The 14,339-nt window shown below is 40.1% G+C and overlaps 1 protein-coding gene across 17 annotated transcripts in view; it reads left to right on the top strand.

Annotated features, from left to right (window-relative positions):
- Positions 1 to 14,339, top strand: part of EPB41L2 (erythrocyte membrane protein band 4.1 like 2) — a 285,536-nt gene that overhangs the window by 175,221 nt on the left and 95,976 nt on the right. For all 17 annotated transcript variants that reach the window (XM_089777259.1, XM_075924174.2, XM_075924167.2 and 14 more), the window contains one exon: positions 4,933 to 4,975. In XM_089777259.1, the coding sequence (XP_089633385.1) occupies positions 4,933 to 4,975 (43 nt within the window). The remainder of the gene's footprint in view (positions 1 to 4,932; positions 4,976 to 14,339) is intronic.

Raw genomic sequence — 14,339 nt, 5'->3', positions numbered from 1 at the left:
CAATGGGAAATTCATGAATGCTCCATTAATACTCTGTTTTGTGCTCTTATAATGATCTGTATCACAGCTGGAAATGCTGCTTTTCTAGATTTGTACAAAAACACTTTTTGTATTTCACAATAGTGGAGAATATTTTGACATTGTCTGACAATTCATTAATCTGTCTACTTCACTTACAAATCTAAAGGAATTATCCTATTTTGCCTATTGCATCAAAGCTAATGGGCATGCATTTTAATCTCCTGTGCCAAAACACTGTTCTTTCCTTTTCACGATAAGCCAAATCAAAAGGGTCCATATCAGCAGAACTCTGCAAATCTGATAAATATTATGTATAAATGGTACTTATATGAAATTGTGTTTTGCATAATTTTGACTAAGTTCTAAACCATTATCACTGTATACATCAGGGATCAGCAACCTTTCAGAGGTGGAGTGCCGAGAATTGACATATTCACCTCTATGTACGGCTCCGAGTGCTGGTGATACTTTTTAAAATCAATGATAGTCCTTCTTACAGCAGTTTCATTAATAAAGAAAGATGCAGATTTTACCTTTCAGTGGAGGGGCTGGTAACCTTTCAGAATAAGTACTAAGATTTAATTTATTCATGGGTCTGTGCGCTGGGTGGAGAGCAGAAAGAGGGGAGTCATGGGCAGGCTGGATATGATGACCATATTTTCTGAACCAGTTGCAGTTAGGGAGAATAGTTTAATTTAAATTATGAAACAGATTAAGTGTTTTAACTTTCTCATGTTAGTTTATCAAACTTAATTTTAAATAAAGTAAAATATTAAGCCAACACAAAAGGCTTCCATGTTTTCTTTCTTTATGGCAGGAGTGGGGAACCTTTTTTGGGTTGGGGGTTACTGACCCACAGAAAGATCAGTTGGGGATCATACAAGTGAGAAGCAAAAAAACTCCAAAAAACCCCAGCCGTCATTGATGTGGCCCCCAACTGAGAGACCTCACTCTTTTGGTACCCCAGCCTCACTGGGTTAGGAGGGGGGAACTGAGGTTCAGGGCTTCCCATAGACCAGATTTACTTTTCTGGGGTTCTGGAGCCCTTAGACTCTGGGGTAGGGACAAAAATGAGGGGTACAGTGTGTGAGAGAGGACTGCCAACAAGTAAGATAGGGATGTGGGTGCAGGATCTAAGTGGGAGGTGGGGTGCAGAAAGGGGAGAGGTTGCAAGGTTTGGGTGGGAGGTAGGATGCAGAAGCAGGCTGGGTAGTAGGTTCTCTGGCCAGGTAGAGATAGCAAGAGCAAGTGAGGGTGCAGTGTTTGGCCAGGAAAGAGGGTGCAGTAACAATGGTGGATGCAGAATCAAGATGGGGATGTCTGGGCAGGCCAGAAGGGAGGGTGCAGGAACAAGGGAGGGTGTTGGAGCAAGCTGGGCAGATGGGCTCTTGAGAGGAGTGTGGGGATTGGAATTTGGGGGGTTCTGGGAATGAGGGGGGACCTTACCTGGCTTTGCCCTCCCTTACAGCAGTGGCTGCGGCCTTGCTGCCAGAGATGCCCCAAAGGGAGGTCTTGCTGCCAGTTCTTACGTGGTCCAGGGCTAGCCCTGGAGACCCTGCTACCATGGCCACATGGTCGGGGGCCAGCCCTGGAGGCACTGCAGCCAGTCGGTCCGGGATTGGTCCCAGAGGCCGGAAGTGCTGCTGCTACATGGTGCGGGGCCAACCCCAGAGGCCCTGCTGCCACGGCCAGGCCATCCAGGGCTGGCCCTAGAGGCCAGAGGCTTCACTGCCATGTGATTCTGGGCTGTTCTTGAACCATGTGGTCGTGGCAGAAGTGCCTCCAGTCCCAGCCAAGGTGCTGCTGAGTTGCCTCAGCCCCAGCGCTGCCTCCTCCCACCACAGCCTAACCTGCTGCAGGGTGGAGGGAGCGTGCTCTCCAGTGGCTTCATGGGGGAAGAGGAGCAGGGCTGAGCTCCCTCCTGTTTGTCGCTGAAAATCGGCTCGAGTGCCATAAGTGGCATGCATGCTGTAGGTTGCCAACCCCTGCTCTATACATCATGACAAATATGAGCTTGTTTATTTGCAAGCATAATCTGGGAAACTTTTAGAGAGAAAACGACTGATTTATTGTTTAAATCATTGTTGATGTAAAATAGCATAACATTCTTCCTTACTCATTTGAAGAATTGTATTAATGCTACAACTGAATATCTTGCTAGAGACAGGGAAGCCAAAATCCTGGTCTCATTTTGAAACCAATGACAAAACTTCGATTAACTTCAATAGGGCCAGGATTTTTTCACCTGGAAAGTCTTTTCCACTAGATGGCGTATGGGTGGCTCTTGAAGGAGAGATGTTCAGGTTTGGTGGTTTTTTTTTTTTTTTTGTAACAACAAAACCAAGCAGATCTTAAAACCAGCAACTATACAGACTACAATAGCTTTGAACAAATTTGTAATAGCCAGTGCAGAAGCAGTCTGATTTAGTCCTCTTATAAGAAATCCTGAATGATTTTCATAATTTTAAGAAATTGTAAGGAGAAAAAAATGATTATAAATTTCTATATAAAACATTCAAAATATAGTAGCTTATGTTATACAATGCTGTTAAATCTTCCGTGCTTACTCTGAAATTCTGAGTGATCTTATTGAGAGGAAATTTCTTGGTGCTCTGACATTGTTTTGTTTTTCTTAGGAGAAGTGAAACACTGTTAATTAAAAATCCCAAATCAGTGGCTATATGTGTACAAATAAGTTAAGGCACAGAACAAGAGTGGAAAAGCTCTTTCATCTTATGATTACATTTTCCCTGCAAGTGATATCGTTAGTTTTTAAAGCAGTCTAAGGGTTTTTCAGGACAAGGATAATTTACATGAGTGTAACCAAATGAATATTGTGCATACAGTGCATCCTACATTGTAAATATAATGAACTGGTGCAAAAAATAGCTTGAACTAGTTAGTGTACTTCGCTCCAGGAAGTTCAGGGGGTAAGTCACACTTGTGCAAGGCATATCTGTTAAGGATTTCCAGTAGAGTTAAAATATCAATGTGATTACGTAGGTGCAGGTTTTCCTTAAGGAATTGCAGCTTAGTGTATTTAGTGTTACTGAGTTAAATTTACCTAGGGCAAGAAAAGACTCTGATACAGATCTTGGGAGGCTGCGACAGTGGAGAAAAGCTGTCAGAACCTACAGGCAGCCGGCACATCCCCAAAAGTGCCTTGCATTGGAAGGGAGAGACTATAGTTAGGTCAAGCAATAAATGCACCGCTACAGACATTTCCTCAACAGCCTTGGTGCTATGCCACCTCTGGAATCCCTGGGAGATTGTAAAGCAGACACTTTCATGATGGGTGGTAAAGGAAGAATGGCCTGCCTTGGTCTTAAAAGGTTAAGGCTCTGTTTCCTCATGCCATCTCTCAAAGTGCATTGCACCTGATTTACAGAGTATGTTTATAGAATTTAGAAATGAAAGTTTTTATCCAAAGTTCATTACCATGATATTTGAACATATATGCTTCAAACAAACTCTACTTGATTTGTGACAGTAACAAAAGGCTCTATGGGTATGTCTACACTACCCCGCTAGTTCGAACTAGCGGGGTAATGTAGGCATACCGCACTTGCAAATGAAGCCCGGGATTTGAATTTCCTGGGCTTCATTTGCATAAGCGGGGCTCCGCCATTTTTAAATCCCCGCTCGTTCGAACCCTGTGCCGCGAGGCTACACGCGGCACGAACTAGGTAGTTCGAACTAGGCTTCCTAGTTCGAACTACCGTTACTCCTCATTCCACGAGGAGTAACGGTAGTTCGAATTAGGAAGCCTAGTTCAAACTACCTAGTTCGTGCCGCGTGTAGCCGCGCGGCACAGGGTTCGAACGAGCGGGGATTTAAAAATGGCTGAGCCCCGCTTATGCAAATGAAGCCCGGGAAATTCAAATCCCGGGCTTCATTTGCAAGTGCGGTATGCCTACATTACCCTCCTAGTTCGAACTAGGAGGGTAGTGTAGACATACCCTATGTTACAAGTTCCTTACACTCTGCAGGCCTCATTTAGATAATGTCTGCAAATAAGGTTCACAATCTGAATAATTCCAGTTTCTAATAGTTACAATGTATGTCTTTCTCAATTCCCCCCTCCCCCCCCCCCCTGGAAATACTTCAGAGTCACCTATCACAGAATTAAATGCTTAGTTATACCAATTTCAAATTTTAACTATTGCTTTGTGTAGCTGCCTAGTAGACTAAATAGATTGTACTAGGATGCTTTCTGCTTTGAAGGTGATACTACTTTTATTAGCTAGGCTCCTAATTCTGAAGAACAGGTAATTTTCATCTTGGTACTTAAATATCAATATGGATACTTGTATTTGAGCCTTTGGTCTGTGCTTTTAACGCCATAGTTGGCTTAGAATGAACCCTTTGAAAGGGGAAAATATGGAAAAAATACTCTATGGATTGATCTTTCCCAACACTTCCTACTGTTGCCTGAGTTCATGTGTGTGTGAAGCTGAGAGAAGAAGAAAAAGAATATTTTACTTTGTAGAAATGGGGAAGAAGTATCTTTCATTCAGTAACTTAGTATTTGCTTGCAGGCAAGGGTACTGTATATAGAAATTGCAAATAGAGTCTGCTTTTTGTCAATAAAAAGAATAAATGAAAGGAAATTACCTGGTGATTTGTGAGGCGTAATTTCCTTGAAAATACTCCCTAGAAGACTATAAAATATCATTTAATTTCCAGAATTAAAAGGTCTAGTCTAAGAGAATGAAGTAAAAAGTGTTGCATAATAAGCTGGGAGTGGACTGAGGGTGAGGAAAATCAAAGTACAGTTCTTGATAGAAAGTACTTTCAAAGCAGAATATCAGAAGAATGTACTGTACAAATATTTATTTGAAATTAATGAAATTATGCCACTCTCTTTCATCTGAATTATTTCCTTATGTACTGATGTTCTTCCTTTTTTAGAACTGGTTAGATTCTTCAAAGGAAATCAAGAGGCAAATTCGAAGTAAGTACTCCTATACTGATGTTAAATTCTTGACCTCAGTTTTCTAATTCAGAAATAAACTTTTTATAGTGAAAAGCTTGACTATGGCAGGAAACTGGTCATGATGAAGACTTTTAAAACATGATTTCTACTAACTCTACAGGCCTATATACACATAGTTCAATAGCAATATGAATGCACAGTTGTCTACAATGGCTAGTGGGGTCCATGGGATAACACATTTTTATTAGCAGTGTGGATAGGATTGTGTAGTTCTGTAACTATTTTAGAGCAGAATTAAAACATTCACTAACCTAATGAATCAACAGTGTGTTGTGGTGACATTGGCAATAACTGTTTTTTAATGTGCAATCTCATACCATGGTGAAGAATCATGCACTATCACAGTTAAACCTTTTTCCTGGTTGGTTGGGATTGTGTAAATACCAACAGACAGAACTGCACTTGAGACCTCTGGAGTTTGGTGCATGAGCCTCTACCAGTTGAGCTAAAAACCCAGGTGGCTGTAGAGCACTCTCGTTTCTTCTGTCTGTAATTGGTAAAAGTGCTATTTCATGGGATAGTACACTCCATCTAGAAGGTGTGTGCATACATTTGGACAGTTTTCCAGAAATCTAATGTTATTGGCCTATCTCAAAACTTAGATTGTTTAATTTGCTTCCTGTAATTGACTTTGTAAATTTTATACAATTACCAGTAAGGTAACTGTGACACTGAAATATTCAGAGTGTTTCCTATAGTAATTATAGGAAAGTACAAGGGAATCCTATTAATTTTAGTAATCATATCCTCTATTTAAAAATAGTTTTTCCATGCTAATTCTATTTTTAGAGCTCTCATCTCCTGTTCCCCTAGAGTTGAAACTGTGTGGTAATTGTCCTGGTAACTTCAGGAAAACATTATTTTAGGGAGTCATGTATGTGTGTTTATCTGTTTGCATGATCTCATTAACATGATTACAGTATCTAAATTCCCATACTTAATATAAAGAGCTTCCAGAAATATTTATTCATTGTTATAGTAGGATCCTGAGGCTATGTCTACGCTACAGAGTTTTTTTGGAAAAAGTTCACTTACGTCCACATTGGAATCACATTCTTTCAAAAAAAAAAGATTGAAAGAACACAGTAAATATTGGTAAACCTCTTTCTATGAGGAAGAAGCCTTTTTCTGAAAAAGCGCTTTTGGAAAAATGCATGTGAGGACTGGGAAGAGGGAGTTCTTTCGAAAGAAGAGGAAAGAGGAAAAAGCACAGGTGCCCTGTGTTTTTAGCCTTTCTTTTCTAGTAGAGTATTTTCTTCTTCATGGTTAGATCCTGTCATGATCATGAGGTTCAGCCAGCAGCCTGGGGACTAAGGGGTTAACTATGTCCCCTACCTACCCAGGTGGAGTGGCCAATAGGAATGTAGGTAGGAATTTCAAACAGGGACAAAGGAATTTTTGGTTTTTCCCTCTTTTGTTCTGAGCAGTCCTCTCCAGCTATTGAGGGGGACATATACTATGTCTCCCTCCAAGACAAGACTCTTTCTTCACTTTCTGTAAGTAGGGTAAAGTTTAGATAAATCCGTTAGGTTTCATTGTTTTGTGGTTTGGGTATGGGATCTGCTGTCTGTGCACTTTTTAGAAGATGTTTGGCTTTTCTTTGTAACTAAGTTCTAGGCCCATGGAGTTTCTCTATGAGTATATTATTTGTTACTTTTCCATCTAGTTATTATGCTTGCAACAGGAATATTGTGGTGATAATAAAAAGTTTTCTCTTTTTTTCTTTTATTAACCTGGTATTGGTTAATGGTGGTGTCCTGCTTTTTACTTTAGAGGTAAGATTTTCCCAAATGGTCTCTCCCCTGGTTTCTTTATTAATTTGGGTGGTGGCAGCAGAGATTCTATCCCCAAAATCTAGGGTTTTGAAGATTTTGGGGGGAAGTTTTATACCAAAGCCTGGTAGATAAGGTTTTGGGGTACACTTGCTGGCCCCCACTTCTGCATTTATCATGCCAGAGTGGGGAAGGAGCCATGATAGATCCACAGATGGAAAATGTATACATCAGCCTGCTTTGCAGCTTGGTGCCAGATGGACCTGTTCACCACTGGCAGCAGGAGAAGGTCCAACTTTCTGAAATTCCTTGTATTTTTTTCCTGCTCCCACTAGACCTCTCTGCTGAAGAGATTTTCTGAGGGAAATTCTAAACTTTTCACACATTTAGACTAGCAATCAATTTTTGAATGGGATTCAAATCAGCTCAGAGAGATTTATGAGGCTTTGGAATCCGATGATCACACGAATAATTTCCTAGTGATAGGAAACTTTGAGACGCTGTTGGTATTCATAGTCACAGTACTCAAAAAAGTCATTTTATAATCCAGGCTTCTGGTAGATGCTAGAGGAAGGTAGTCCTGCAACAAGATCTGTGAAGTAAAACAAGAGAAAATACCTCTTTGTAGATATTTAGAACAAACACAGTGTCAGTAACCCTCTTTTGCTTCAGTTATTTGCAGTTCTCCCAGCCAGTCCTGTTTGGAGCTGGAAACCTAACTGCTGCCAGGATCTTGCAGTTTGGCAGTAAGCGGGCTATCTATAGTGTTGATTAAATGAGGTCAGTAGAAATTTACTAGAGAGAATACCCTGTGGAATTGCACAAGAATTCCAGGAACAGCTTTGTCCCATTCCCAATCTCAACAATCACTTGAAAGGCCATAGCATGAATTAAAGGTTTTTATTTCAGGTTGGAGTATTACAGTCTGTTCCCTATCCTCCAGAAAATCTGGGGGACACAGCACAGGGCAGTGTCTGAAATACCTAATATAAGTTCCTAAAAGAAACTTGCCTTCAAAACATTCCCATAGAAAGCTGAAGCAACACAGGCTGTTACTGTTACAAAATTCAGTGTAAACACACATGCGTGGTGCCAGGGAAGTTAGACATACACTTGGACTAAAGATGAATAGTATCAGGTACAAGGTCTCATCTCAGAAGAATGTTAACACAAGAGGAAAATGGCCATAATGGAAAAACATTTATCATGGAAACAAACATCCAACTGTTATTGGAGCCCACTGGAAATTCTGATCTCATACAAATTATGTTCCAACAATCCAGAGTTCATATGATACATATCAAGTAATCTTGAGTATCCCCTCCACCTCTCACACTGTCTCTTCCACTGACAGATCTTGCTATAGTTGTATATTATCTAATCCCCCAATGGTTAAATGCAGAGTCAGGTTTTTATTTTCAAAGGACCTTCACTGTTCAGGGAATGGTTACCCAAAAGAGAGAGTACAGTGTCCACCAACTGGAACTGATTGATTTATTAAGGTCTCAGAGTGCTGTGGAAAACAGATGTGTTCTGGTCATGTCAGTCAGTATGTCTGATTGTGTTCTTCCTGTTCTTATGTAAGCCTGATTAGCCTCACTCCAGAAAGAGATTCTCCTGTCCTGGGTGGAACAAAATACCTGTTTGTGTGCGATGCCCACCAATGGTGAAATAAACCATCATGACTTGAATGTCAGAAATTGGATTAGCGGTGTTGTTCCTACACCCAGACATATCTGACTCATTGTAAGTAGGATTGGTAGGCTAGTGATCAACCTTTATGTATCGAAAAATGGTAAATGAAATGTCCTGTATCCTTATTGATTGCTATATCAGAATGTGAGGAGGCAGTGACATCTTGTAAAACTGAGCAAGGTCTCCTCTATGTGTCTTTTTCACTTGGTCATTTTACCCAAGACAATGCAAAAATAGGAATGAGAGAGTAGTGATGAAACTGTTTATACTTTTTGTGTTGAACAGGTTATGGTTCTAGGGCCTAATTAATAAAGCATTGGCTTTTCAGAGGAGGTCTGCTATTACAAGCTGGTTCCTCCACCTGGGTATAGATGGTTTCAAATAGGGATGTTAAATATCGGTTAATTGAATAATCGATCAACCTCCTGAATTCTTATTAGTTGTTCGACTATTCTATAGTCCTTGGAACAGGACCAGCAGCCAGTGTGCTCCGGCCCCACTCATGTCTTAATCCGCTGTGTCTTCATATCTTCTTTTGATGTATGTCATTCTTGCATGTAAAGTTAGATATATGGAGTATGGAATGTTTCATGGTTTTAAATGTGCAAATGAAAGCCATCTCAATGTCTTGATGACCAACTGTAAACACAGTCTTTTGTCCTTTGTCTTAGCAATGGTTGGTCTTAGGAAGTCACATGTCCACCCCAACTGGCAGGGGTGCACCAAGTAATTGTCCATGGAAAGGTGGTATCTATAAAACAATAGACAGCTAGGAGTTACTTTGTCTTTGGCTGACATGACACACCCAAGTCAATGAACCAGAGAACCCAGGAAGAGGGAACTTCCCTGGGTTGAAGGTTTACCTAGACTAGGAACATTTTAGGGTGAGTTTGTAATAAGTTTTTTCTAAGGTTTTAGTGTTAGCTAAGCATTTTCTGTTATTTTAAATTTGTAATCTACTTTGTTCTGCCTGTTTTCACTTACAATCTCTTAAATCCTACTGTTGGTACTTAATAAAATCACTTTTATTTACTATCAAGCCTGGTGTAAATATTGTTACCTTGGGAAGCAATCCGTGTGTACATCTTCCTTTCATTGTGAAAACGGGGTTACCTAAATAATTCTTTTGGAGTTCTGATCCCATTTGGAAGCTGGGCCGAAAACTTCATTTTCCTTGGATGTGGAGTGTTTCAGTGTCTGTATTGGTCGTCGGTGGATGTGATGATCCTAGCTCTGTGCCTTGGCAGAAAGCAGACCAGGAGGGCTAGCCCAGCAGGACAGGGTAGTGACAAGCCCCAGAGAGCAAGAAGGCAAGTGTCAGTGGCTTTGTCAGCACCCTGGAAAGCACCCCCGAGGGGGTCTTCTGTGACCACACCCCTTCACACATTCCTTAGGTAAATTCAAGAAAAATTCCTTCTTCAGTAAAACATTGTCTCGGGGCACAGTAGTCGTCTTTCTGTTGAACTTTGCTAGGTGCCCACTAGTTCACCAAGTTGTGCTTATTGGTCATCCATTTTTACTCAGTGCCATTTCCTTTCTTTTGACAGAAGTCTTCATCTCCATACCCTACTGCCACATTGGAAAGATTGTATGTAATCAATCTGCCTGCCTCATTTTGGATGCCCATATTTAAGGGATGATCATGCTTCCCTGCCTGGAGGCATACTGCTATAAAAAAAATTATAGACGTGTACCTTATAAAGAGGAGTAGAACATTTTTGTGCTCTCCTGACAGTTTCCTTCTTTAAAGTAATAAGATCTACAGATCCTTCTCCCACACTGAAAAGAAATAGATGATTCAGGGCAGAGTGATTTCTGTTTGTTTGGTAGAATGTCATTTTCTCCTTTAGGAGAAATTGCACTTTTTACTCAAAGTATATTTAGCACAATCTGTTATTTAGAAAAGTAAATTTGTATTATTCTGATTGTGGGAGTTATCTCAATGTGAAGGAACTTAAAGAGGTGGAACATTCATCTTCTGCCAGTGGCTGACATGTCTGGCTTTGCCCTGGAGTTGCAAGCAGGATGAAGTATCCATTGCGGACCTTATTTCTTGAAGAAAGAATACATTTTACTAGTGTGGAATCTCCAAATATTGGGTCATTCTTCACTGGCACTATTATTACATCATTCTTAGACATATAATGTTTTGGAGGTGATAATTCCAATTCTAATATACAGTGCATGCCATCTCCTTTATTTCAAGAATAATGCTAATAAGAGCTTGATTATGCTTTTTCTTAGGTCATGATACAATTCGTGTTGTACTAGCAGTTCAGCAAGCATAATGTGGTGTGCTCTTGCCAGTATTTTCATTGTTTCCAGCATGGAATGTTCCTAAAAGCCTATACTTGTTTATTGAATTCATTTTTATTAAGGCTGTACATGGTGATAGTGACTTGACAATAAAATACACGAGTAACTAAAAGTATAGAATATATAAATTCATGTCACTACAGATTCATTAATGCTATACAAAATAGCTAATAGAAAAATATATATTAGAATAATGTGTTTGTAGTGTTGCATAATATGTCATTCGATAGTGTGCATATTGGATAGTATAGATATAATAGGGAGATGTGCTAGTCAAGAATATGATTTCCATTTCTATATTTGAAACACAAGAGCATTACAGATTTTTCCAGGGACTCACGTGTGTAATTTTTCCCCACGTGTCACCAGTGAGAACTCGTGTGATTGAGTGAACAGTATGTTCATCACAACTGAAGTGCAAGGTTCTTCGTTAAATTTACATTTAAAAAACTTTATATATTTTTCCAAAAGTTTTTATTTGTACTAATCATGTTTACTATAAGACTGTTCGAAGTAATTACATCCATAATTATGTTTAAGAACACTTGGCTTATTTTCAACTGAAAGGAATGAAAATTACAATTGATTTTCTAGAGAACCATGTAGCTAGATTTCCTGTAGTGAATAGATTATGGTGAAAAAATAGCTGATGTACAGTCATTTATGTAAATAGATTAGTCCTGATTAAAATGGCAGATGCATTAATTTATTTACATATTTATATACAGTACGTAATTAACCTTCCACTTACAATTGCAATAATTTCTTCATTGGTATTTGAGTAATTTTCTGTTCAGTGTGTGCACGTCCAGTGCTCTAGATTAGATTTTTCCCTTAGCAGTCATCCCATGTACAGTCTGCTGCCTTGTGCTACTGCACATGTTATGCTTAAATGAAGCACACAAGATCTTTTATGGGGGAAAAGGCAGTATGCTGCATTTATTGAGAATACAACAGTTGCATATACTTTTCAAACACACACATACACACAAAACATCATGCATACACAGTTCTGCCATATGATATAGTTATCAGTCCAGAGTCTGTGTCAATCTAGTGGCCAGGTAGATTGAGTACGGGGGGAGCAGGACCTTGTCGGTCGGTCGATCCGATACTCCTCTCCAGATAGTGTGGCAGATGAACCCAAAGTTCCATAGCAAAGCACCCTGCTTTATATATTCCTTCTTCTCTGTTAAAATCCATGGATCTTGCTCTGTCAGCTTGTGACCAGAATGTAATCTTTTTTATGTGAGTGTTCCCAAAACATCTCTCGAAGGTTCATCCTGTAATCAGTCATCCTTTTGGGGTGCTTGCTCCACTCTGAGGCTCGTCAATCTGCCAATTATCCAATCTTCTTGTGAGTAGGGGATACGCATTGATGGTTATAGATGACTCCTCTGCAGTCAGGTTGTCTCGTCCTCTGGCCTTCTCTCACACTTGCTCAACCCCCTCTTTGGCCATCTGGTTCTAAAGCCATATAACTTTGCATCTTATCTTTGACACATTCACACTCCTTACATACACAAGTCTCTGGGGTTACAGATCTACATGGCGAAGCAAAAGTGTTGTAAATTAAACAATTAAGGCTTGGCCTTCAACATTCGCAGAATTCCTCTAATCTTATTAACACAGTCAAAATACCCAAAACTGTTTTTCTACTTCAGAACAAAGAAAATAGACCTTCAACTGAAAGGACTTGATTTGTAAAATATTAAATGTATGTTAATATATATGTGCCTTATATTGCTATATTATTGCTACATTACTATACCTAAAATAAGAAATATAAAAAGAATAAAACTTTCAATCCTAACACACAAAGGTATAAAGAGCAGAGTGCCTGTTACTCTGGTCACAGTTCCTTCTTTCTTCCCATAGTTAGTAATCAAGTTTGTCAACTTGTTTGTGCAAGTGCAAGTGTTCCCTCTTTCAGGGAGTTTATTTTCTCTTGTACTGTATATAGTTTTCTACTAGCTCATAATTAAGTTTAGTAAGTATTTTGTTTGAGTTGTTTTTTCACAGTTTATTGGAATTTTTGTTCCCAATTGTTCTGGGTACTAATGCATAGTACTGGGGAATGTATTTGTCTCCGGGATTTAAATGTTGCATCAGCAGCAGAAAATCATTGCTGGGGTGAATGATTCTCATTCCATGTCTGAAATGTTTCAGCAAAGCTCATATCCAAGACGGGTTAGATCTAAAAAGTATAAGGAGGTGAGACTCTGGCACCTTCTCATGGAAGAAGCCCTGTGTCCGCCATCAGAGTCTTCCTGCTCAGGCAGGCACCAAGCTCTTCTGCTTCAGTCAGAAGTGCCCCTGCAGACATTGCCACATCTTAATGCCACTCTCCTTCCCTAGTACCTCAAAGGCAGCAACAACAGGGTACTTCAAAGGACTTATTGTCCAAGGCATCATGGGGCCTGATACCATCAACCAGTCTGGACAAGACAGGTAGTATGTCCTCAGAGAAGAGGCATTACCTGATCCCGTGGCAGCATTATATACAGAGGCATTAATTATGGCACCGGAACCTGTGCTCTTGAGATTGATCACTGCTGATGTACCCAACCCCTTCAGTCTAACAATAGCAGTGTAAGGGAACATTTTTGAAACCACAGTTTGGGGTCCACTATTTAACCATCTTTGCAGTTCATGTATCAGATGTGGATTCACATCTTTTTAATCTCTGGAGGGCTCAACTGTTTGGGTGACTCAGGCAGTTCTTCAGAATCAGAGATTGAGTCGTATGTGTCTATGTCTCAAAATAGGAGACATCACTCTCCATCATTCAGGGATAGAAATGTAGCCGTGTTAGTCTGGGGTAGTTGAAGCAAAATGCAGGACAATGTAGCACTTTAAAGACTAACAAGATGGTTTATTAGATGATGAGCTTTCGTGGGCCAGACCCACTTCCTCAGATCAAATAGTGGAAGAAAGTAGTCACAACCATATATACCAAAGGATACAATTTAAAAAAAATGAACAAATATGAAAAGGACAAATCACATTGCAGAACAGAAGGGGGATGCGGGGGGGGGGGGTGGGAAGGGGGAGGAAGGAAGGTAAGTGTCTGTGAATTGCTGATATTAAAGGTAGGGAGAGTGGGATGTTTGTGAGTTAATGGTATTACAGGTGATAATTGGGGAAACTGTCTTGGTAATGGGTGAGAAAGTTCAAAGACTTGTTAAGTCCTTGTTGGTAAGTGTCGAATTTTAACATGAATGACAGTTCAGAGGATTCCCTTTCAAGTGCAGATGTAAAAGGTCTTTGTGGTTTTTGTCCCTGATACCTGGCAGAGGTTTTATGTTGACTGAGGTACAAAGACCCTTTGTCTGAAAGAGGTTGTAGTCCAGTGACTTGTCAATTGCCAGAGTGTTTCTTCCCACCTCTAGGAATGTTAAATATCAGTTAATTGAATAGTCAAGTAATCTCATGAATTCTTATCACTTAGTTTACTATAGTCCTGGGGGGCGGGGGGGGGGGGGCGGAGGCGGAGGCGGCAGGTGCTATATCAGAGGCAGCAGTTCAGGGTGTCAGGC

The sequence above is a fragment of the Pelodiscus sinensis genome, chromosome 3 (assembly GCF_052426305.1).
Source record: "Pelodiscus sinensis isolate ZL-2025 chromosome 3, ASM5242630v1, whole genome shotgun sequence".
NCBI classification, from domain to species: domain Eukaryota; kingdom Metazoa; phylum Chordata; order Testudines; family Trionychidae; genus Pelodiscus; species Pelodiscus sinensis.
The sequence above is the reverse complement of the archived record's forward strand: the minus strand, read 5'-3'. Positions and strand labels throughout refer to the sequence as shown.